Source organism: Triturus cristatus, chromosome 6, assembly GCF_964204655.1.
Source record: "Triturus cristatus chromosome 6, aTriCri1.1, whole genome shotgun sequence".
Lineage (NCBI taxonomy): Eukaryota > Metazoa > Chordata > Amphibia > Caudata > Salamandridae > Triturus > Triturus cristatus.
In genome coordinates, this window is record NC_140589.1 from 1,046,471,489 (window position 1) to 1,046,498,421 (window position 26,933).

The window sequence follows — 26,933 nt, forward strand, 5'->3', positions numbered from 1 at the left end:
CCTCTTCCATAATTCTCCTAGCCGATTCAGAAGCGAGCAGCAAGGCAGACTGTGCTGTAGGAAAGGCGAAAGCCTGTTTACGTTCAATATAGGAGCGTTCCATGTATCTATTGTGGAATTAAAAGAAGCATAAAACTCCCTGGACACAAACAAAACTTCCGGCCTGAATGGACTCCCATTGGAATTGTCTGGCTTTCTCTAACCTTCGGTCTCCATGAGTGTTAATTCTCTATGAGACAGCTGCAACAGATGGCTATCTCTCATCTCTTAGGGAGGCCTTACTTATATCTATTCCCAAGTCAGGAAGGCCAGGTCTGATATATCCTTGTATAAACCATTAACAATTCTCAATACAGACTATAAAATCCTAAGCAATATTCAGGCGGAATGCCTGCTGCTGCTGATCCCCAGGCTGATGCATCCTGGCCAGAGTGGCTTTGTGGTAGGAGCACATTGATCAATATATGCAGGTTCAGGGTCATGGAGGCAGCTCTGAATTATTGGCCAGGGTTACTTGCATGGTGCTGGATCTCAAAAAAAGCATGTGACTCATTCTCCTGGACATACCTCTTTCAAATGTTTGAGAGATATGGATTGGACAGGCACATAAGCATCCCTCAACTACTCTACATGGTGCTGATGTTGTGGGTACAGGCGGGAAAGCCCGTTTCAGATGCCACAGGCATCCACAGGGGCACTAAATAGGGCTGCCCATTGCCCTTCCACCTCTCTTTGCTCAAGCAATGTAACCAGTGGCCATCTGCCCGTCTAAAGGAGGGACATGATGAGGCATACCATGAAGGGACAGAACTCATTCTGTCCCCCTATATGCGGATTACATTGCTGTAGATCTGTGATAAATCTGAAAATACTTCCACCCTTTATACCTCTGCTGAGCTATCTGACCTCACCAGCAGCTGGTGGAAATCATGCTTGTTTCATCTTCATCCGAATGCTATGGAGAACCAGGGAGAACCATATTGGACAACTGAGGAAAGGGGGGGGCATTTTCCTGGCAGCCCCGGATATTCAGATATTTAGAGGGTCCAGATTTATGTTTATCACGACAAAGGATATCTCCTGGATGTCAACACCACCAAAACGGTGTTGGGGAATGTGCAGCCAGGTTGCATCTTGGATAACTCTCCCGCTCTCGGTGATGGCCAGAATCTCACTCTCAGAAAATTATTACGCTCCTAGGTCTGCTATACTACTTTGCCAGCCTTCCTCTTCTCCTACCGACCAAGTTTTTCCATTTGTTGGAGGTTCTGTTAGGAGACACCATTGGGCGAAGCGGTCTAAGGTTAGTCTGCCCACTGTCAAGGGAGGCTTGGGAGCTTTCAATTACAAGCATTACTACCAGGCCACTCAACTGCAGTGGGTACACTGCTGGTTTGTATGCGTCACTTAGATGATACTGCCTCGATTCAACCCCCTTGCAGCTGAAACGGGTACTACGCTTGTTTCAAGCTACTCAAACTAAATCTCATTCCTCCCTACAGCTGGTTCACATGGCCCATCGCTCCTTTCCAGAGGAGCTTATGTATCACAGGTTGTAACTCTTCACTCTGCCCCCACCGTTCCCTTGCTGGCATCCCCTCATTCTTTGACATCCATTGAACAGATGCCAGGGGAGTGACGACCGTAGGTAATCTTATCCAGGATGGCAATTTAATGCCCTTTGATGAGCTCAGCTTAACGCTTCCACAGGTGCAGTTTTTTACATACCATGTAGTGGTTTATGCATTACGCATCATCTGGAAAACTAGGGGAGCAAAACCCCCCACTCATGCTGCAGTACCTTATCTCTACATCATGGGCAAAAGTCACAGACTTAACAGGTGGCTGGCTGAGGCTAATGGGGAGTATACCCATATTTCCCTCTCCAGCCTTCGCGATAGGTGGAAAACTGAAATTGATTGGGTTTTTCCCAAAAAAGGAATGGGATGGGGTGCTGACTTACCTGGCTGCTATCTCTAGAAATGCAAGGTTTAAACTCATCCAATTATTTATACTACATAGTGCATTTCTACCACCCACCAAGATTAACACGTTTTCCATGTGGTGAATGTTTGCTGCCCTTGTCAAGCTCCTGACCCTGACTTGCACCATATATTATGGTCTTATCGATCTCTTTCCCAGTACTGGTTAACAGATACTTTGCAGCTCGTGTAAATGACTGAGATAACTATCCTTCACAGCTGGGAGGTCTGCGTCCTGGGCTCCCTCCCATGCACCATGAAAAACGAAACATTGGCACGCTTTCCTTATCTGGCACCTGCTCCTGGCCAAGCACACAGTCGTACGCCTTTGTAAGGCTCCCCTTTCCCCTGTGTAATCAGCATGGCAACATTCACTATTGGTTTGGGTTGGGGCAAAGAGTACTGTCGTGAGAATGGAAGAGGCCAGAGGCCTCCAGAAATGCCCCATCTCCATAGAATGGGACAACCTACTACTAAGGTTCCAGGCGCTGACCAAACATGATTCTCCCCCTACCGTAGATGTGTCTCCTTTCCTATGATATGATGTGATCTCCTTCACATTACTGCACGTCTGGCTTAGCCAACCCTCCCTGCGCCTTCCCCCCCACCACCCGGCCAACACTTTCTTGCTGTTACCTCTTAGTTTTCTTAGACTGGTGCTTTATGGCTGAGGGGATGCGGTCTGTCCCAGGTGTATACATAGACTAATGTTTTTCCCTTAGGTTATGAACGTGGGAGTACAGACACCTACTTTATGCATCAGTAAGAAAGTGCTTAATGGAATGCTTAAAGTAATCTCAGCTACTGGCAATTGCTCGGGGACACATACCACTGTATTTCTTTTCCCTCACTATGCCACTATGCCACCTCAGTTTGGACTCGGACACATTCAAATTAATCTTGACCTGCTCTGATGGGATCAGTTCACTCCAAACTGCCAGGCCAGGTCCTATTGGAACCCAGACACAAGCATCACAGCACTGTTTTCTCTCTTGTTAGGGCTCAACAGCCAGATATAGCTTGGTATCTATTGCACTGTGAGAAAGAGACCCATGTCTGGCCATACTCGTCACAATTAGGACATCAAAAACAAAGTGATGGATGGAATACTTGAATTAATATCAACTACTGACCATCGTTCGGGCTGCATCCCAATTCATTGTTTTTTTGCCAACCATATCACCTCCGTTTGGACCCAGCTTTATGTAAATCCATCTTGACCCTGCTGCAATAGCAAGATTCCAGCCCGAACAGTCAGACCAGGTCCTGAACCAGAAATCAAACAACCCATTGCGGGTTTTGTCCTTACTACGGCTCATCAGCCAGGTATTGCTTAGATCCAGTAGCACAGTGAGAACCGGATTTACATCTGTGAACATCTGTCAAACTTAGGGCATCAAAATCAAAAACAAAGTGATGAATGGAATGCTGGAATTATTACCAGCCACAGGTAATCAATCAAGCTGCATCCCAAGCAGTAGTTTAATGACAATGGACTCTGATGCGGCCTGAGTAATTCTCAGTGGCTGAGATTAATCTAAGCAGTCCATGCATCACTTTTTTGTGTACTCCATACTCATCTCCTCCTTTTGTTACTCTCCTTGTTCATTGGTGCTATCTACATGTGACAGGGAGCAAGAACGAGTGTGCGTTTCGTAGGGTTTGGGCATGTGCTCAGAGTGACTGTGAGCGAAGGATTGACTGCAAGTCTTGAGCAATCTAAAGAATGTTCTCTGGATGGCTCTGGTGCCGTGTCAAGGATTCGATTTTTTTTTTAGATAGATGGTAGGCGGCTAATTAGATTGACAAGCTTCCTAGCACGTCTTCTGTTAGTGCTGCTAGAAGGGAGGATGCTGCGAGTTGCGGAAGCGGACACTTTAGGTGGCAATGTCACTTGCTGTCCTGCTTCTCCCCGCCCACCACCTGCCATACTCAAATACCTATGTTGCATCTCAAGCTCCAAACGGTCTCCTTAGTACCCTACTGAAGAGCCCTAGACATAAAAAACCCAGAAAAAATGAAAGGAGTTGCCTCACCAGAAGGATCGCCCTTATTTGAGGAACTTTGGAATGGCGGTGCGAGTACTCGAGGAGTACCTGCATCTGGAAACCAAGATTTCTAAAGTTTTAAACAAAAACTTTGTGCCTGTTGAGTCTTAGCACTATGATTTGAGCAAACAGATGTGCTAAACAGGTGGTCCGAGGCACTCACTAAGAGCTTTTAATAAGTCGCTTGCAACATACCCAAAGGAGACAGAAAGCCTACGAAGGGAGAACGCCAGTGCATCTGATCCTGCAGCTATGATCCAGCAAACAGAGCCTGTTGAGGCACATTCACAACTCCAATCACAATTGCAACCTACCTCGCTTTCAAATGGCACAATTTTAGATAGACCCTGGGGCAGACCAACCTTAAAGCTAATCACAAGCTTCTAACAAAAGATCAATAAAGAAATGGAGAGTACGCCTGCCGCCAGAGCAGTGGTGAGCCAGGAGACTGTAAAGGACAACCTGCAGGGCACATTAATAATGCTGGGGAGCCTACTCTTGAAGGTGAGCAGGCTCTTGCCAGTGTGGAAAAGTTTGGTTTGGGGAATTAAGTTCAGAAGGGGGTAAAGTGGTGTCCCTGAGTGTAAGTTGGAATCTGAGGATGGGAATGCTGACTTAGCAGGCCAAAAGCCTAGTCATTGGTACATGAGCAAGCTAAACACAGGCCTTATGATGAAAAGGCAGGAAGAAATGGCAAGGTCTAGGGCCTCTGCTGCCAATGAGCAACTCTGTGGTACTGGCAGTAAAACTAGGTAAAGATGTCAACCCCTCATCCACTGGGATATTGGCATGCCTCACCTAGGAGGTAGTAACCAAAGCTCTACTGCTCCAATGGACCAGTTGGGAGAAAAATGCCCTGGTAACGAGTCTTGGAGTACTAGCTTTTAGATTTTTTTTTCTGGACTATACTCAAGCTTATGTGCCTATGAACACCACAGTGCAAGAGAAGGTGCACACTGGGGGTCCTTCAAATTCTGATGATCCAATTATCATTCACGATGATAGTGAGTAGGCACTGGCGGAAGCGGAGGTGGGAGTGCCCCCTAATGAGAGCAGACATGCCTCTACGGTGGTCTCCCGTTTCAATGACGCAATCTTCCAGAGAATCCCTGTAAGTCAGTCTTCTGGAAGCACCCCGATCAACTTGGAGGCTGCACAAGGCTTTATGATCTCTGAAGCAATGAATTCCCTTAATAGGGTTTTATCTTCAGTTATTTTGCTCTTAGAGAAGACTCTAGGGAAATCTGATCATATAGAATCATTATTAACTTTGATTCTTCGTACCTTCCTGCCTGCGGGTATGAAATATGATGAAGCCTCGCAGGCAGATATTTTCAAGTGTGACAGGATATCTGAGCACCCAAAAACTGGCAAATATCAATGACAAAGCATCACAGATGAGATTACCCAGCTGCTATTGGAAATCGGATGGACCAAAAAGTAATCTCAACAATTCAACCGGCAAGTACGGCGATAAGTAGCCCACCATGCAGAGATACAATCAAGCAGCGTGCCCCCCTGATATTTAAACCACACTAGGAACCAAAAATGAGCACTATTCCTGACAGTCCTGATAATGCCCTCAGGTGCCAAAGAAGTGAACTCACCTCCATCTATGTTGGGGAGGACAGCAAGGCTGTGCCAGGATGAACCGCTGTGGGAAGCACCAATTAGGTGTCACATACCCCAGAGAGCCACGGTCCACAAATATTGAATGATGTAAAGTCGAGTTATGAGGGGATATAAAAAAAAGATAAACCCAAAAGAAAGAAAAGGACTGATCCTGCTTTCCCTTTCTATTCGTTAAAGTGGTTTTTTCCCAAAACCAAGGAGCTTAAGATAGTCCAAGCCCTAAGAGAGAGTATAGTCAATACGAAAACAGAGAGTGACTGCTCAAGAACTAATGTCTACCTGTCCCCTTGAAGGAGCAAACAATGCAACTAACATTACTGCCTTGGACGTAGACAAACCTACACAGAATGACTATGAACAAGGTCCAATCATTGTTATGAACAAAAAAAGCAGCCTGCCCGATCTAAAAAAGAATGGAAATCTAAATTGAGATGTTGGCCTCCAAAAGGAGCTGTGTCGGTGCCCCTGTAGGGTAGTGCATCAAGCCCTGGGATCCCAGTGCTACCCATACAAAGTTTGGATGTTGATCAGCTGAGGATTGCTGGGGTTGGTTACACAGAGGATGTAAGGCTAGAGTCCAGCCTTAAAACCCTGGCCCCGATTTACACAAGGCCAGGAGAAAACAAGGGAGATCTAGCTGAAGGGGAAAATAATTCCTCGCCAGCCAGAGACATTAAAGCCATTAGAGAAAATAATGAATGTTGCCAGGAATTTATTGACCTCTTTCCGGATATCAGCTCAACAATATTCCTAGACAGAGCAAGATTACTAGCCCTCTTCAATGCCATCCCAGAATTAAGAGTTGTTCTGTCAAGCGACATGAGGGAAGTGAAATTGATTAATCAGTCACGTGGACCAGGTTTAAGTAGTAATAGTGCCTGCTCTACCAGGGTCGAATTTGCACTCCCCAGTATTGTTAGATTGATTCTTACCACATAGATGATTTCGGCATCATAGGGGTGGATGTTCTGCACTGCTGAAGCTTAGTCCGGGAAGTCATCTAATCATCAAGGCAATATTGGCCACATATGCCCCCATAATCACAAATCATTTGCGAGGGTATCGAAGAGTGACCCATTGAACGTAAATGATGTAGCTTGTGAGAGTTTGAGCATCATTGCTTGTAACAATTTCAGCTCAATCAGACGTTTAATCTCTGGGAACAAAGAAATCAAGTTTCACCACAATGACTGGGCATGGATCGCAGGGATGCTGGCATCTAAGTCTGTAAATCATCCTAGATGCAATTCTGATTGAGTTTGAAAGAGTATGGCACCCAAGTCTACTACTTTACATCCTGCTGGGCAATCCTGGGCCGTTATTACGAACAAGTTTAATAAAGACAATTTGTACGTATCATCATGGAACATAGAAGGCCTAAGTAGTAAAATAGTGGATGAGGACTGGGTGAAGTTTGTTGCGCAATAGGAGGCATGCTGCTTCTAAGAAACATGGGCCTTGGAGGCTATTAGTGTTAATGGTTTTCTAGATAGCAGTAACCAGACCAACTGCTCTTGGCGGGGTTGGCCCTTGGGTGGGTTCAGTGTCTGGGTGTCGTGCAAGCTGGATTGTTGGCTAGAGCAACTTGGGGAAGCTAAACTGTTCTCTAATGTTCAACATGTGAGAATTTGGCTTACAGGCCAGAAGGTGGGGTGATCAATATGAATGTTTATATTTCACCGGGGTGGCCCCCAGAGGTACAGGTGATCTGGAGGAATTTTGGAACTTGCATTGTTAGTATTAGGGAGGATGAGGCTATTCACAAGGTATTTGGGCAGGGTAAAGGTGTGATGTATGCGTTCTTGATTTGTGGAGATTTTAACACTCAACCATTGGATATTGTCAGTAATGAAGTCCGATTGGAAGATCGTAGTCAACCTTGAGCAATTCTGAATCTACCAACAAGGGAGGCGCTTTCTCTGAGCTTCTGATTAATTGTCATACCCCTCAGATAGCCCAACTTGTAATAATTGGAGAAGTGCATCAATAATTGTTTATATCCTAATCAATATGGAGGGTTGGAAATGCGTGCGCGATATGACAGTTGTCAGGAGAGTGGAGAGTGATCATGAACCTGTGGTACTTTGCCTGGAATTATGCCTAAGGCAGGGTGCTGTCGAAAATAACCCAGTGGAAAGGAGTCATAGACATATGACTGTGGTATCTAATTGTAGAAAGAGGATAAGATGGAGCAGGGAGAAATATTTACCAAAACTGCCATTGCAAGAGAGTATATTAAGTATGGTTCTGCAATTCTGAACTTTCCTTGCGGTGACATTGGTTCAATCTTAACAGCCTACAATAGGATAGCAGAGGAGCTGAAGGCCTTGTTGTCGTAGCCCATTAAGCCTGCAGTCGCCTTGTTGGATGGTGGGAAAAGGAGCACATGGGTCACTTGGTATGATGAGGAATGTCGTAGAATGAAGGGAGTAGTATCATCTGCCCTAGTAATACACCATTGCCCACAAAGCCAATTACTATTTAGCGAGTGTAGGGCTGATTATAAACGGGTTCTGAGAACCGAGAAACTGCTGCACCAACTGACTCTCGGGAAGATTTAAAGGAGGCTGCAAGGAAAAAAATCCCCCAAATTCGGGGAATTGGTATCACGAGTGGAGAAGGGCTCAGTGTACATTATAGAAACTTATATTGGGCTATTTGTTTGAACTAGGCACTTTAGTGTTTTATATAGTGCCAACCCCACGATCCCCCTGTCAGTTCGAGAGAACATCTGCTCTGGGCCCTGTGTAATTGATATCTTAGTACCAGAGGTGGCGAGAGCCCTGACTAATGCAAGGAAACACAAACCCCCAGGCCCTGATGTGGTGCCTATTGATATACATCGTGTAGAGTCATATTTGTGGGCCAACTTCCTTACTAGAGTGTTTAATTTGGCACTTGCTGGTAATGCTGTACCCCCTTCATGATGCTCGGCTATTATTGTGCCCATCCATAAGAAGGGCGATCAATCCAGCCCTTCCATCTATCGTCCGATCTCCCTTCTGGATGGTGCATGAAAAATATTGGCGAAAGTCCTGCTCAACTGTCTCCAGGTGTGGGTCGATGCCCACAACATTTTGACTGAGGTGCAAGCTGGATTTAAGCCCTTCATTGGGTCCACTGACCAGGTTCTCCGGTTATATAGGATCTATAAGTTTACAGTGGTGAGAAAGTCATCGCAGTACCTAATATTTGTTGACTTGAAAGCACCTTTTAATTTAGTCAACAGAAAGAAGTTGTGGAGATCCCTTGTGGACCTGGGTGTTGAACCCTTGTTAGTAATTGCTATACAGGTCCTACATACTATTAACCCGGCCAAAGGACGTATTGGGCCTGGTGGGCAGTGTACTGTATCCTTCCCGGTCATAAAAGGTGTACAGCAAGGGTGCATGTTGGCTCTCTTGCTATTTAGCCTTTATTTAAATGATGCTGTTGACTATTTGATGGTAGACCCCATAGATATTCCAACTATAGTGGGGAAGCAGGTGCCAATATTTTATGTGGATGACGCAGTATTAATGGCACAAACAGAAAATGTTGCCCATAGGCTACTAACACGCTTTGTGGAGTATTGTGACAAGAAGTCATTAACCATTAGTAGTCAATCCAACCGATTTTATTCTGTTTTGTAAAAAAATATGTAGCAGCCTATAGGAAATGGCTTTTCCACCTTTATAAATACTATGGGGTCAGATGCGTTAATCCAGCAATAGCGTTAAGTATTAAACCAACGATATGTATGTGGTCACCTCCATAGGGTCATATTTATGGGTTACGTGACCTGGCCTGAGAGAGTTGTCCTCCACTCCAGTATTATGTTAAAGTAGGTATGCTCTAGGTAGGCTCTATGAACCTGGTTGTTTTCCATGATGGAACACACTGCTATTTTAGCCATATGTTGCACAATTTTGCACTATTGTTATGCACTGCACTTTTACTCCCTAGGTGGGATGGCAGATTGTTTACATCAAAAAAGAAGATCATTCCCAAATGTTCTTATGTTTTTTGTATTGATAGTAATGCATATGTTCTTCTCATTTTAGGATGTTGCCTCTAATGGCAATTCATACCTTTTCCACTGCACTTGCACTTTACTGTATCTGAAGAATTTAAACATGATCTTATTCTTAGGTTGTAGGCCTTCGATGCAAAAGCATATTTTTTGCACTTTATTGCACTTGTATTTGAATGTTTCCAATAAATGTATTGATAGATTGCTGTTCTAAAGCTTTTATCAAGTTATTTTTATATTGCACGTTCTTAAAATATTGTGAGACTGTCAGCTGAAACAGTAAATAAACGGAACAAGTGCCCTGGTAGTGATAATGCTGTGATAATGCCAACTATCTTGAATGTTTTTGCTTTTCTCCTGCCTATTGTCATTACTATAGATGTAGTGATGTCTATTGCTACTACACTGTTACCACTCCACGGCATTACAGTTCACACTATAAAATTCATGACATTGCTGTGGGATATGTCCCATGTTAGAATTCTGATGAGACTATTGTAGCCTTCTGCATTAGAAAATGCAATATATCAAAACTGAATTGCAGATGTAATATTCATTTCATTTCATTTGATAACTTTATTTCGGTCGAAAGACCATAAAAGTGTACATACATACATCCTCAATTACATAGACACAATAAAACAATAAATAACATTTAAAGTTAAAAATTCTTTTTTAAAAAAGAGATTAAACTTTAAGTCATCAATATGAGAATAGTTAAGTTAAGAACGTTTGTCTCCTTCGCCACATACTGTAGAGATAGCAGGATACAGCAAAAACAATATTTGGGTCAGTATCATAGACTAGAGTCCTGCAAGCCTGCTTAAGGTGGCGAAAACCCAGATTCCTACAGATGGAGATCAGCCAACTTTTCCTAATTAAGTGGTAGGCAGGACAAAAAAACAGAGCATGTACAACAGACTCTGTTTTGTAGTTACAAGCAGGACAGCTTTCCAAATTTTGTGCCCGCCACTTGGAAGAAAAAGACCTAACCGGTAAAGTACCATACCTTAGCTGAATGTACAATTTGCGAGCAAGTGGGGGTTCTATTTGATCCATGAATTCCTCAAGTTTAGGATCTTGTTTAACCATGAGGAATTCTAGGGTCAGCCTACCCGTAATTGAAGAACTCGAGTGTAAAGGAGAGTTCTTCAAGGACACCAAAGAAAGGATTTCCTTCCTTGGTATCGCGAGGCAACTTGCCTCCGGGTTTGCCCACATTTCTGAAAGTCCTAGTAGAGTACAAACTTTATTAATGTGCAGAAGCCAAGGGATCTTTTTAGATTTGAGTGCAGGCCAAATCTCAGCAAATTCTAATCTAAACGAGGACAGTTCAGGCACTGACCATAGCCTTTTCCAGTACAAAATAGGTCTTGCACCGATGATCTCCTCTATTGGGACCAACCCAAGATCAAACCTAAGGGGGATCAAAGGTGTACTGGAGGGAAGTCCTGAAAGAGATCTTAAAAAGGATTGCTCAGCCCTTGCTCAGCCCTTGAAAGAGACACTGACTGCTTATGTCCCCAGAATTCGGCCCCATAAATTGCAGCCATAATATTACTTTTTTTGCATTAAAAAAATGATCTAGGGGCACACTAACAGAATGTGAGACCTCCAAGTTTAATATGCTATGAATCTACATAAAGGACTCTACAGGCGTTTGTGTGGTACTAAATAGTCATGTGGGTAGATTAGAAGTAGACCTGCATGTTTTGTAAATCCACTCTAGATTCTGCTCCTAAATTTCAAGAGTTAAAACACGAAATAAAGCAACAAATTGAACTGCAAATAAGGTAGGGTTATTTGATTATAGGAACGATGTTGATCTAAAGCATTAAGGAGGAGATAAAACAGAGTGATTGTGGCTAGATTAGCTCATACAGACATCCCTAACAGACATTGCAGCTATCCATCATCTTGATGGCTACCTTCTAGACATGCAAGCAGACAAATAATGCATCCTTATACCACAAAAATTTATATTCATTGGTGAAGATCCTAACCTTGGAAGAGCTCTTGCTCAATTGGATGACTTTGCAGAATACAGTGCCTAGACCCAGTTGTTTTAGTACTTCTCTCAATTAAATCCAGTTGACTTGGTCAAAGGCCTTACCAGCGTCCAAGCATCAAATGTTATAACCAGTAGAGGAGCTGAATAAGAAGCAGCCAGTTCAATAGACTCAAATCCGTGTGTTAGTTCTTGTAAATGCTTTCCCGGCATAAAACCTCTCAGATCTGCTTGGATCAACATTTTTTTAAATTAAGCCAGTCTCTTTGCCAAAATAGTAGTGAAGATTTTATAATCATAGGTTTATAAAGAGATTGGTCAACAAGACACACGTTCGTTGGAGAGCTTATTATGTTTTAAAATTAAACTAATCTCTTCATGCTATGAAAACAGTGAGTATCTACTTCAAAGATTTGAATGATGAAGCAATTTGGTTGTATATCCTCTTGTGCATGGTCTGTTTTTCGAAGAGGTAAGGAACTCTGTAAAATGATCATCTTAAACACAGTTCCTTTTCACCAATGGCATACCCTTAATTACAGAATTGGAAGTGCAGTGTACGCTGTAAGAATGCTGTTACTTGCAGTTTCCTCATGACATAGAGTACTTCCTATTCTATTGCCATGAATGTAGGATTGAACATCAAGAAAGCAAATTCTGTTACTATTGATCGTCAAGGTAAAATGAGACATTATGTGGATGCTGATATAAATACTCAAAGTATTCATTCATTTGTTCTGAGTCTGTCCAAATAATAGTCCCATTGTTGATGTATCAACTCCAAAGTATATAAATTGAGTCTGTTCCGTAGCCAATGGAAACCTAGCATGCCTTCTCTCATACTGATCCACAAATTGGTTGGCTTTAGTGAGAGCAAACCTGGAACCCATTGCAGGGCCCTAAAGGTGGCGGTTCCACTCTGAATTGAAGAGAAATTAGTTGAAAGAATAATAGCTGCCATCTCTAACAACATTTGTTATGGTCCATATAATTGGCTGGTCTATTGGATAGCAAATATTCCATTGCAGCCAAACCATGCTCTTTCCTAATACAGGTATATACCCAAATAACACCCAAAGTTACGGACATCATATTGGATTGCTGCCATATGACATCCTCAAATTTGTTTAGTGTTTCTTTGGTCTTTCATACAAAGAAGGGCAGGTTGCAGACCAGCAGTAAAAAAAAAATCAACAAATTCAGATAGATGTTCAGTGATCCTACTGTTTACCAAAATAATTAGCTCGCCTAGTGGGAAATCACTTTCTTTGTGTATTTTAGGCAGAATAAAATAAAAGGAGATCAAGGACTTTAAGATCCCCAGATGGTTCACTAAAACCAGGAGTGTTTGGTACCAAATAACTTCTTTTAATAAATCCCCACTGATGCCAGTGTGAGATTTATAACACCATGTATTCAGAGGGCACCTCAGAGGTGCCCCCCGAAAACATATAAAACCTGATGTGGTCACTGAGTGGCTTTAGGCAGCGTGACACACAGACATGTTTCTGGACGCCTGATTGTAGATCCTCTGCTCTCTGGGACCAGAAACAATGCACATTCTGGGTACAGGTGTCACATCTCCTCCCCCAAGATGGGCCAACGCTTGAAGGAGAAGCTTCAAAGGACTGCCATCTTTGTAACACGACCCCCAGCTTCTGCTGCTAGCAGCAGAAGGCAGCCTCTGGTTTACACCCCCACTTTGGGCCGGAAAACCAGCTGGTAAACCTAGGGAAACAGGAAGTGTGCCCACCGCTGCCAACTCCACTTCTAAGGTAGGGGAGGTGAGGGGAAGCACATCTTCTAGTCCCCGCCATCTTGCAGTTGGGAGAACACCCTAATCAGGGATAGCACTATGCCCCTTCCCAGAGGAAGCTGGCATAATTGAGGAAGTAGTCACCCCAGGTAAGGTGCCTATTGACCCCACCTCTACTCCCCTAAAACATCCCTAAATCTTGTATTTGGGTGCCTCCCAAGACCTGAAAACTAGATCTGCGACAACCTATGAAGAAGACATTGCTGAAGCAGACCCTTAAGATGATGACTGCCTTGGCCCCAGCCCTATCCACCTGTCTCCAGTTTCGATGAGCCTGCAATCAAAAAGGCAGCCTGTCTTGCAGCCAGTGACCTCCTAAAACCCTGGAAGGGCTGATGCCTTTGAAAAAGATTCCAATCTTCCGTGGACAACAGGTCTATCCAAACGAAATCCACTCCAAGGACTCCTGTGCCATCTGGAACCACGAACACTGTCCACTCTGTCCAGGACTCCCAGGGCCAAAGTCTGATTGGCCACCTGTGCAGTGAAGTCTCCCCAGGGATTCTGGCCTAGAATCCAGCATTGGCTGACCTCTCCTTACCTTAACGATGGCACCTGCAGTGTGTATCTGGCTGCTCTGCTTACTGCAACTGGCACCAGTAAGAAGACTCTGGCGAAAGGCAACCCTGCACCCGAAGCCCCTCTGCCTTGGTGAGCTGAACCGACAGTGCCCCTATGACCCCCTACATCTCTCCGGTGCAATGCCTGCAGCCTGTTTGTCAAAATCAGAATCCTCATTGAAAAGCATTGGGTGCCTGATGCTGAAATTGCACTCTGTACCTTGCTGCCCTTTTGCTGCTGGTGGTGCTGTTTTGGTACTCACATGACCCTTTCTCCTTGCTGAACTATGGGCCCGAAGAATGGAATTGCAAGTTGTGTACTAACCTGTGTAACCACATTGTTTTCCTCCTTATGATAACATTGAACTGTTCATAAATTGCACTAAGTGTCAACTTTTTAAAGTGTAAAGTATTTTTGTTAAAAACATACTTACTTTATTTCTTGGTCTTAAAATAAAATGCAAAAAAGCAAATTTTTCTAAAATTGATGTTGATCTCCTTTTTGAGTTGTGTGTCCAATATTGTTCAATGTTGTGCAATACATGTCTTGCACTCCTCTGCATTAGACCGAAGGCTGCTCGCCCACACTGCCACTAATAGAGCACTTTGGGTTTTACATTAGGCCATGTACACTTTTGGGGAACCCCTAGACTATGTGCATGGTATAACCACCTAGTGGCATACCATATGCAGAGCCAGCTTCCTACAGAGGCCCTAAGTCTGAATGTAGAACTTTTCACTGCATCTTCGTCCAGCGGCTATATAAAACTGCCTCCTCTAGAACTAGAAATATAAATTTCAGAACACAAAACAATATCCATAGACAACTGGGAAAAAAAGATGGTGGGCACTCATTTTGTTGAACAAAGACATAACGTTTCCCAGTTATGTTTTTAAAAATTTGGAGATCAGGAAGATGGAGCCCTGGGACGCGGCAGCTCAGGTAAGTAATTTTCTTTATTTTGAACTTTCTAAGTAATTTTAAAATGAGGGCGGGAGGGAGGCGGGCGGCGCGTAGTGGGGCTACGCAGGGTGTGCGGGTGCGCATAGATTTGGGCACACTCTGTGAACCTCCGCGTAGCCCCACTAAGCCCACTACGCCCAGGGTTAAAAAAACCTCTGGAATCTAGACAACAGAAATGTCTTAATAACCAGTTAGAAATGTTGTGCTCCAAGGAGACGAGGGGCCATGACTGCAAACATGCATACTTCAGGGGTGCAACAGGGTGTCTTTTTGGTACCCTTGCACCCTTGAAATTGCATGCCCAATTTGAAAGTACCTATTGGGTACTCGCAAATTGCGCTTGCAATTCCCATTCATTCCAATGGGCCTATAGGAAATAGGAAATGTTTGTGTTACTCCTTTGGTGAAGAGAATAACCTGTTTGGAGAATGCAATTACTAAACTAACCAATTGTTACAGAAAGACACATTAAATGCTTTGACTCAGGCAGTGGAGCCTACAAATACTATGACCACAATGGCAGGTTCATTGTCCACACAGGCCCAAGGTCCCATAGCCACCACTATGCACAGACGCTTGGCAGGTCATGTTCCCACTCTTGGGGAAGGTGAGGGACACAAGTGCTGGAACAAAGAGTTCAGGGCTACCCTGAGAGTAGTTCAGAAGGGAGAGGCTCACAAGAAGATATTACTATTGGGTCACTCCTTAACCTCCTCCTTAATGCTGCCCCTACGTGGCAATTATGCCCAATGTGTTACCCTTGCCCATATCAGCAGTGAAATCAGCTTTACAATTTAAAAACAAGGTTTCATTGGCTAACTAGAAACTCAAACTTTAACATTGCAGGATATAGGGATATTCTTATTGTAGAGAGTAGGTTGGATTGGCCCCACAACTAAGCAATTCATGGGAGACTATGTAGTCATCAACTTTAAGCACTCAATCCTAGCTTGTCGTATAATTTTACAAAATGCCAAAATGCCACCGGAACTCTTTAAACAACCACCTCAACACTTACTGGTTTTTTTTTTTTTTTTAGACATTTAATACGCAGATTTGAACCACTTACCCCTCTGAAATCTCACCCAATTTACTGCTGTTACTATTAGAGTGCACTATAGGTTTAGAGGGGGTTTAGGGGCAAGAGAACAATACCTGAGCCTACATTTTAAAATAAGGATATATAGGATAACAAAAAAGGGTTCACTTTACCTCAAGTTTATGGACTTTAGCATTGTCTTCGATTGTGTGAATCATTCTAAACTGTGGAATATTCTTATCCAGATAAGTCTACCCCAATCCCTGGTCGAATTCTTAGGTGCAATGCATTGTGAAGTAATTGTGACAGTTAGATACAGTACTGAGGGCAAGTGACAAGGATTTATCTGTTAAAACTTCTGCTACCACATATTATTTGTTTTAAATTGTATCAGATCAAGATAGCTAGAATGCATTGTGTGAATCTGATAACAGTGAGAAGAGCCTACACACTTATGAGTAACTTGGAACATGTCTATATTTATGGGTTGTGTAATGTGATGTCCAAACATAAGATGATACTTGTATGATAGTGTTTCATGTATGAATTGTGTTAATGAGAATGTTGTGCCAAGTGAGTATTTTATGAAGAAATAAAATACAACTCCATTCTAACATTATTAAGTTTGATTGAAATACTTTTTGATGAACATGAAGGATTTGTAATGCTTCAGCCCTCAACAGCAGTGCCTTGCTGCAGTGCCCTTGACAAAGACAAAATACTTTTAATTGATGTTGAATTTGCCCTTGTAAATGGACAAGTGCAGCCTTAGGAGCATGGAAATTTGATTAACTAGAATAAAACTGGGGTTAAAATAAGGAGTGCAGACACGAATCTCATACATTTCTTTGTAAGATATTTAAAGAACGGTGATGGATTAAACCCATATCAGTTGACTGGGGGTGAGTGCTTGCAATGTTCAACGCTCCGTCCATCATTTCCTTTGGTTTTTGCTAAGATATTTAAAACTCATGTGTCAAAATTCATGCGATTTATATATTTGTAGTTTTTGTATTATTTTATCAGCCCTAATGAAGTTCTAAGTATGGAATGAAATATGTTGGCTGGGAAGGATGGACAAATTATGTTCTTCTATAAAATAAATTCATACTTCATAAAAAGAAAAGACTTTGGCCTATTTCTTGCACCCTGCAATTCTGGAATCTTATGAAATACATAATTCATTGAACTTTGATATTTGAATAATTTATCTTTTGGGAGTGCTTCCCCCAAATGTGGAATTTTTAATTGGACAATTTGAGTCATTTATGTGACATGATCTGGGACGATTAAGCACCCAACATCCAATACATGGACCCAGGTCTCTGTTGCCTTTGTTTCTGTATGTATGTATGTATGTATTGGTATTGTGTGGACATCAATTGGAAAAGGAGAATAGTCCAGATGCTCACATTAGGATATCGCTTTTTGCATCTCTTGGTGGTGGATTCTTGTGTGTTGTACTTAACCCAGCCCAATGAACAACCCATCCTAAAGGCCAAGGAATCAGCCTGGGTGCCAATGGCAGTGGGGTAGGTTGGTATGTAGTTGTGTGTGCAACAGTGTCCATCAGCAGATGGTGCTTGACAAGAAAATGACAGCCAAAATGAGAGAATACTGCAGACAATGGTCTGAGTCCATCCTTTACCACCCTTGAAAGTAAAGTGTGGACATTCAGGTGATGCTCCAACTGATCATTCTGGGCCCTCGTGAGATCATTCTGGGCTCTTAGAAATGCAGTAATGAGACCCAGCTGTTCTTCCTCGCAAATAGGTGCACACATCAGTCCTCTACTCATGGTGCTGACATTGGTGACTGCACCCTGAGCCTCATTCCTCACAGTAGGTCCGGTCCCACCTCTTTCCAAAACACTCTGACGTTCAGTGGGCAGCCACAGGTGCAGTGTTAACTGGATGTAGTTGTTGTGACAGGAGCCAGGATAGGGGTGGCCACAGTTGTTGGTGTGGGGTCACAGGTGGTTGGTGTGGGGGCCACAGGGGGCTTGTGGGGGCAGTGATGTAATGGGGTTAGAACTCTGCTTGAAATACTAGATCTTGTGTCCTGAGGGAGTGGGGGAGACATTTTGGTAAGGACATTGAGATATGGCCAGCCGATTGGTGGCCCCCACACCTTGGTATGGCTTCTAACCCTAAGCAGGTAGTACAAAATCTTGGCATGAGGCTGGACCAATCTGCCTTGAGGCTTCTAACAAAAGCCCTGCCTTCCTGATGCTGCTAGGAAGTCTCTGGTCCAGGCTCTTATCACCAGTTACCTGGACTATGGGAACACCTTGCTGACCTCTGTAAATGATAACCTGCTGTCAAAACTTCAGGTGGTCAAGAATACCGACGTGCAACTAATATGTAACCTTCCTTTGCGCTCGCCGATCCTTAGAAAGCTTTTTTGGTTGCCTATTAGGAAGCATGCCATTTTTAAACTTTGCTGTTTAACACACATAGCTCTCTGTAAGTTACGTCCAGCTTATCAGTAGTCCCTGTTAGGTCCTTATCTTCCTTCTAGAAGTCTGAGATCGTCGGACAAGGCATTTTTTGTGATTCTGCACATCAAGATATGGGGGCAGATCATTTTCCTATACTGCCCCGCTAGCATTGGAACAAAGTTCCTTTTGGACTTCGCTCTTGCCCTGCTTCCCTTCCTTCAAGGAGGCGCTAAAAACTTGGCTATTTTAGATGTTCTCCTTCTCCTCTTGTGAGGTGCCGAGATGATCCTTTGGGAGTTATTTGTGCACGATGCCAAGTGACTAAATAATTAAGGGGGAGACATAGGGCAATGGCCACACAAATATGATGGGCCAGACTGGTCTTGAAGATCATCCTCAATGGTAGGAGTGTTACTCCCACTGTGATTTCTTGTTTCCTTAGGTAGAGTGGCCAATGCAGGTGAGTCTGATGAATGAGATCTTGCTTCACTTTATGAAAAATAAAAATAAAAATATGTAGGCGATGATTGTTTTTTGTATTTGTAAGCAATATATTAACTCTAAAGTATTTGACCTTTATTAATGCCTCTAATTTCAAACTGCCCTTCAATGTAGTTCTTACACTACTGATCAACTCTAAAGCATTTGGCCTTTATTAATGCCTCGAATTTCAAACTGCCCTTCAATGTAGTTTTTGCACTACTGATCATAAGCGATATATTAACTCTGAAGCATTTGGCCTTATTAATGCCTCTAATTTCAAACAGACCTTCAATGCAGTTTTTACACTACTGTTCGGAATGAGGGCCCGTAATACTTTTTCCTTATTATTAATGTACAAAATGTTGCAAAAGATTGCTATAAAGTGAGGTTATTTGCGGTATCATAATTCAGTGCTGCGCTAGTGTTTATGAGATGTCAACATAGTTTTGTTTGGCTCTCCTATCCCAGGGTCCGTTTTACTGTGCCATAGCAACACTATGTGAATGGTCCGTCAAACAGTTGTTTGTCAATATTTTAAATACAGAACAGTCTTAGCCTTCTATGGAAGTTAGTGAGGACAGTATCAAAATAACATTTCAGCATTGAGGATCTTGTGCGTTTAAAATAATAGGCATTCACAGTGAGTTTTTTTTAATTGTAGGACAGATAACAGTAGTATATCATTAAACATGAAACTACATCTGTTGGCAATATGCAGGTGATTCAAAGACATTTGCTTTAGTTGATTCCCTGTCACTCCATCAGCTCCCATATATAGAGTTCGGTCTATAAGCTAGATACACAGTAAAGATGCCGCACCACCCCTACTTTTTTCATACTTTGTATTACAGTATTTTTCCAAAAGATAGTGAGACTTCACTGAGGCAGAAAAAAACACTCTGGTCAGCAGACACAGGTCACTTTGAAGTGCTTTTATAAATACATAACTCTATTTCAGCTTCTATGTTGATGGAGCCATGGATGTGTGTTTGTCGTTTGAATGAAATAAGTAGTTCTTACACTTTTTCCAAGAACCTCTGACTCAAAGTTATGTGTAATGAAAATGTGTGTAAAAATAAAGTGCAACTTATTGGACAAAATATCTAAACTTTATTATAACTCCACTTTTCCATTCCTTGGCTGTTAGGTATAATTAAACCTATTTTTTGTACATTACAATAATAAATAAAAAGATTATCCTAGAATGAAATAGAATTCACAAAACCAGAACTGGAACATTGTAGTCCTGGTGACAGGGATTCATCTGTTAAAATCTCTGCTACCACAAATTATTTGTTTTGTATTATATCAGATCACGATAGCCAGTATGTATTATGTGCATCCGATGAGAGTGAAGAAAGAGGGTTTACATTATTATAAATAACTTGAAACTTCTACATTTATGGGGTGTGTATTGTGCATTCCAATCCTAAGATGGCACCTGGGTAATGTTTCGTAAATGAGTTGTGTTGGTGAGAATGTTGTGCCAGAGTGATAAGGATTAATCCATTAAAACTTCTACTGCCACAAATTGTTTTTTAAATTGTATCAGATAAAGATAGACAGTCTGTATTATGTGCATCTGATAAGAGTGAGTAGAGCCTACATTCTTATTAGTAACTTGAAACATGTTATCTATAATTATGGAGTGTGTAACGTGAATTCTAAATGTAAGACGACACCTGGATGACGTTTTATATATGAGTTATGTTAGAGAGAATGTTGTGCCAGAGTGAGTATATGTGAGATAATGAACATAGAGTGAATGTAGAGAGTTATAACTGACATCAGTTATCATACTTGTTGAAGATTTTCTTTAGTGCAGAAAGTTATGTTGGGGATTAGGGGTGCAAGAGTGGGTGAATTAGTTATTGTGAGGGAGTGTGGGTACGTACCAGTATCCCCTCCACCTGCATTGCTCACAGTGCCTTCAGTACAGAGTATGGACAATACCTTCTCCTCCCTGGGCATGAGGTTAAGAGACATTGAAGAGCTACCACTAGTTGCCAGGTCAACTTGGTGTGCCCTGGAAGTGAGGGAGTAAACTCTCCTGTGCAGATCATTCTGCTGCTTGTGGATGTCCTGTGAGCATCTGGTGTTGGGGATAACATTCACCTTTTCTACAGTAGATGGAGGATTCTTATTCATCTGATGGACCATCCACCAGTGTGATGGATGGCAGTCCATCAGGCCAAACCCTAATAATGATGGCTGGATATCCACCAGCCTTATGGGCGATCAGTCCCTCAGCGGCTTGGGAACAACGGTACTTTCGTCAAACTCTAAATTAGACTATTGGGTTGCAACCTGGGGGAGACAATTTGTGTTTAAGATCAAATTGTACCAAAATAGAACTTAAGTAGGCATGAATAGCATTGCCTTATTCTTGCCAATGCTATATGCATTTACTGAAGTGGACAGCAGTTGAATAGGACATCTCAAAATTGTAAGCTAGGCAAGTGGATGACTCAAGTAGCCTGGACTATCCATCAGACAATAGACCTCAGTGAACTCCCTATGAAATGTACATTGGCATTATCATAATGTGAATTGGGTCACTGGTTGTATTGCCGAACATTCAACTCAGTGACCTATGTTGTCAGCGAATTAATGGTAACATCTTTCAAAACACAGCACTTCAAAAGCAGCAGCACTGCAGTATGGAGCACTACATCAAAGCAAGCTTTTGTTACATTATTTCATAAAAGTTCCATGATGACTGTACATGAGGGAAAGTTCAGTTTTGTTTGGAAAGTAAGGTATATGACAATGTTATCTTTTCCTTCCTTGTAGCAGTGTCTTCTGATAATTGTATGTTTCTGTAAATGTTCTTTATAGTACAGAGATAATTGGGAATAAGAACGTAATTGAAATATGGTAAAGTTACCTGCTCATTAATATTTTGATCTTTTATCAATAAATTATGTTACTTGATCGCAGATTGCCCACAACAGGAGCAGCAAGTTAAACAGGATGGTGACTACTTTGACGAAACTGTCATTGACGAAATCAGAAAAAAATTGAAAGACAACACATTTCATATAAAGGCTCACCCGAAATAAAGAAAAAAAGGTAAGCAGTTAAGAAACAGGTGGCAGAAAGCACGGTGTCAACCAAGAAAGACTATATCCCCATGCTCTTTGGAAGTCTGAACCCATGTGATTACTTGCAATTTCTTAAGGCAAATGGCACACTTTGTATGGTACTATAATCTGAGCACTTATGCTCTTACAGGTTACAGCTATGAAATAATTGGCGAATCACCATAATCTTAGAACCAATTAGTGCCATCTGAATGTAGCTTGAGTCACAAAATAACACAAACTTGTGAAGGCCATATGAAAGTAACTGCCCAGACAATGCAGACAATTTGCAAAAGCAGCAACATAAAACACAATATTTGTTACATATTCTTATGTATGCTTGCCTCCCATTTGAAGAAGTCTAGGGGCACATGCATCAACATAAGGAATTGCGATTCCTTAATAGCGATTTTTTAGAAATTGCCTTTTAGGAATCGCAATTCCTTATGCATGTAGGAATCGCTAAAAAAAATAGAGATTCCTACATATTCCTTAATTGCAAATTGCTATTCGCAATCAAGGAATAGCTTCCTATTCTTTCCTATGGGCTTAGAGGCCCATAGGAATGAATGGGAATTGCTTGCGCAATTTACGAGTACCAAATAAGTACTCGCAAATTGGGCATGCAATTTCAAGGGTGCAAGGATGCCAAAAGGACACCCTGATGCACCCCTGAAATTGCCATGTAACCACATGTTTCGCACACACATGCCCCAAGGGCATGTGTGTGTGTAACATGGAACTTTGAAAAATGCACTTTAGTGCATTTTTCAAAGTTTTCCCAAATTACCATCAACTATAAATTGATGGTCATTTGCGATCCCTAACTCGAAATCGCAATTTCAAATTGCATCATGCATTGCATTTAGGGAATCGCAATTTAAGATTCCCTAAATGCATTTGCAATTTAAGTAATCGCTAATTTTGCGATTACTTAATTTGCGAATTTGCATTTGGGTTGATGCATCCCAAATGCAAATATACCGGTCGCAAAGGGGCAGATTCTGCGAATCTGCCCCTTTGTGACTGGTATTTAGAATGATGCATTTGCACCCTTGTGTCCCAATTACAAGTGGGCTCGATGAGGTGAAATATTTCCCATCTAGTAAATAATATTAATTACATGGTGAGTAATTTACCAAGTGCAGTAAATAACTTCATTTCCAGGTTTTCACTTGGAAATTAGTTAACATTTGTAATCAGTATGTATACACTGTTCCTCCTTTCCCTCCATTAACCAGGCTTACCTGTTTTATTTTAGTCTTTTACCAATTTTCTCTTTATGTTGAACTTGGTTTGAATAAATACTAAAGAGAACCACCACTTCACCCCCTTGTTGATGCCACATTTTCCCCAGTGGTTCCCTTGTACCTTTCTAACTGCATCCACAAGCGTGATGTTTGTCTCTGTAGACAGAAATAAAGCTTCCTGCTTAAGTCTACTAGCAATCATCAAAAAAATGGAGCAGGCTACTGCAAAGAAGGTATGTTGGTTTTTTGGGGTATTTTTAGTTCTGTTGTAGAGAGTGCTTCAGCTGTCTGACACCCTCTTGTAGCAATAACAACAATAAAAACCATACAAAAGGAGCTTTTGGCCTGACTGCTTCAGTTACTCCTATGTTGAATTGCCCTTCAAATATTGAGTAAGCTTGTAAAATAGCATGAATTAGGTGGTCAATTGGGTCAGCCCCCTCCAGCCATTAACTTCCTTGCCCGTCTCATTTACATTTTCGATCGTCGTACATGACAGTCTTTGGCTGAATAAATAGTGCAGCCAGAGACACGGCCATGCCCCCAAATACATAAGTAGGAGATTCATACCCGCACCTATGCCCCAAAACTGATACTCTTAATGTGAAAATGAGCAGCTATGTTGAATTCACAAATGCTTTGTATGCTTTTGTTTGCTATTAGGCATTTTTCTTGGAGCAGATGACATTATTCAAAAGAAGTTAATAAGAACATGATGCATCCTGGTGAGACCAGCAAGTTGCTTTTTGTAAAATTGATCTGGTCTGTTTGAAGATTAATCTTTTTAAGGTCTTCTTGACCTTTAAACCAACAGGGAGGACACAATGTTGCTCAGACATTTAATTGAGAAAAGAACAGCAAGTTCACAGCAATATGCTGCACAAATAGATATAGGTTCTGAGATCCAGATACATGTTGTTCATTATTCATTCTTGAAGTAGTACCTGGTAACCACATATATCTGGTAGATGAGTCCCAGCACAAAAGTAACTGACAACCAGCCCACAAATTCCTCTCTTCTTACTTAGGAAATGAGTGTCTTGTCTTGGGTAACCTTCTAATATGTTATTCTATATGCCTCCAATTATATTGATCTCCATTAACATATTTATGAAGTACCACATGTTATGTATGACATCTCAAGTCACTCCTGGCTTTTTGGTCAACAGGGACTTGGAGTTTCACTTTTAATATTGAAAGTATAAACCTGGTGTGCGAAATAGTGCTGGCTAAAAATCTGGAATGGCTCAAAGTGACACCTGGTGCAGGCTTATACAACAGTCATGTACATTCTCTAATCGGAACAACTTTTATGTACAGTGTTTAGACTTGTCTGCTTTTGTGATAAGAAGTGCAATATTAAAATGAGTGACTGCATTACTGGCTTCAAAACAAAAGGCCTGAATGATAATGGACGAATTAATAGATTTAAATAAAGATTCAAAATAGGCGTGCCTTGCTATTACTTGTAGCCTGTGCATCATATACTTTGTTGTAACAGTTCATAAACCAGCTACCTCTCAAATCACTTGTTAACTAAATAGATGCCTTTGACCCAGTATAGCACTCTTCTGCCTTTGGTTAGGGGCATGCTATAAATGTCACATACTTGCATACAAAAACTTTAGAGCCATGTCACAGGTGTCACATCAACAGGGGTTAGAGGTTTTTGCTTTCTCTCCATCTTTCCTTCGATCTCTCCCTCCTGCAGGCAAAAGGGGACTTGAAGTAAAATTAACAAACTTTCATTTCTTGTTTCTCTTTCGCATGCTGCCTTCAAATATTCCCCTAGTCTTCACAAACGTACATGGGAAGCATCATCTTTGCCTATATAAACCCTGTGTGGTAGACACAGTTTCTCTACATTTTACTACATTGCTTTGATTTAAAGCTTCCAAGGGATTCATGTATGTGCGTTGGCTCTTCTTTTGATAAAAATTCATTTTACTGTAATACTTTGTAATAAGTAGATATTTCAAAAGTAGTGTTTAGCCCAAGATATAGATGCAAACCTATTTGAATAAATGGATCATTGATTTGCGAGAATCTGTGACTGAGTGAGTGAAAAAGTGGGCAACTCGCTAAATGAATGGTTAGGTGCCTGCATACATGGGTTAGTGCAAGATTGAAGGCAGCTTTGTTTGATGAATGAGTTAGTGGGTACATAAGTGATTCATTAGTCTATGCATTCAGTCAAACAGCTATTCATCTGTCTACAGAACTGGAGATATTCATTTTCAAAGTTTTAGGTTGATACAGCGCATAAAAGCACAAAGCTCCACTGATGGTCATCTGGTTGAGCTAGACCGAGGAAAGCCACAAGTTCAGGCCTGCCAAGATGGAGCTCTTGCCGTATACAGAGATCAGGTTAGTCATGCTGAAAAAGTTAACTTCTCAAATTCCGGCAGTTTCATTTGTGAAGGAGGCCGGAAAGAGAAGGTAGAGCATTGTGCGTGATTGTCATTGTAGCCTCAAGAGCAGGCCTGGAGTCAAGGATGATCGTCGCTGTTGTACGAAGTTCTAATCGGGAGTAACACTAGGTCCTTGCAAGAGCTTTGCATTGGCAGTCACCGCGGGTTGTTACAGCTGAAGCGCAGAGTTCAGATCTTGCATTGACATCCTTCACTGTAGCTCGAAGAGTCCAGGCCACGGCAGCTTTGCGTTAGCAAGCGTCATGGGCGGCAGGTTCTCGGTGTGAACGAGCACGAACAGCCCAAAACCTCACATTTTTTGGAAGAGGAGTGCACTCTTCTGCAAGCTAAAGGTTCAAGACCTGGGGAGGCACATCTTGGGCATCAGGGACTCACTGTAGCAGATGCCAGCAGGGCTCAGACAGGCCCAGTTGCAGGTCCAGGCAGGTCCAATTGCATTCCAGGCAGGCCCAATTGCAGCAGATCAGCTGGCTAGTTGCAGGGAGACTTTGGAATTTGTTATAGTTCATAACAGAAGGTCAGACAACTATCAATCAATCGATCACGTGTTTGTTAAGCGCGACTACTCACCCTTAAGGGTCTCAAGGCACTGGGGAGGAGGGGAGGTGCGGGTTCCAGTCCATCAAGGAGGAGGTCTATCGAAGTGCCAGGTTTTGAGGTTTCTCGTGAAGATGGGGAGTGATGTCTGTCTGAGGTGTAGCGGTAGGGTATACCAGGCTCTGGCCTCGTGGAAGGAGAAGGAGCGGCCTCCCGATCTGGTCTTTCTGGTGCAGGGACCACGGCGTAGGAGAGCTGGGCTGATCTTAGGGTCCTTTGGGGTGCGTGGAATTCGAGTCGGCTGTTCAAGTATGCTGGTCTGGTGGTGTGGAGGGCTTTTTGTATGTGGGTGAGAATCCTGAAGGTGATTCTGGCCTCAATGGGGAACCAGTGGAGTGTGCACAGGTGCTGGGAGATATGGCAGTGTCTTGGCAGGTTGAGGACCTGTCTTGCGGCGGCGTTCTGGATGTTTTGTAGCTTGCAGTGAGGTTTTTGTTTATTCTGGCGTTGCCATAGTCAACTCTGCTGGTAACGAGGGCGTGAGTGACGGTCTTTCTGTGCTCAAGGGGGATCTATTTGAAGGTCTTACGTAAGAGGTGGAGGGTGTGGAAGTGCTGCAGCGTGGAACATCAAATTCCCCTTTCTTC

At 42.3% G+C, this 26,933-nt stretch overlaps 1 protein-coding gene across 2 annotated transcripts in view; it reads left to right on the plus strand.

Moving 5' to 3' along the window:
• The window catches only part of THEMIS (thymocyte selection associated), a 584,027-nt gene that overhangs the window by 480,193 nt on the left and 76,901 nt on the right, over nt 1-26,933 (plus strand). For both annotated transcript variants that reach the window (XM_085611851.1, XM_085611850.1), the window contains exon 6: nt 21,925-22,056. In XM_085611851.1, the coding sequence (XP_085467977.1) occupies nt 21,925-22,046 (122 nt within the window). In that variant the 3' untranslated portion in view covers nt 22,047-22,056. The remainder of the gene's footprint in view (nt 1-21,924; nt 22,057-26,933) is intronic.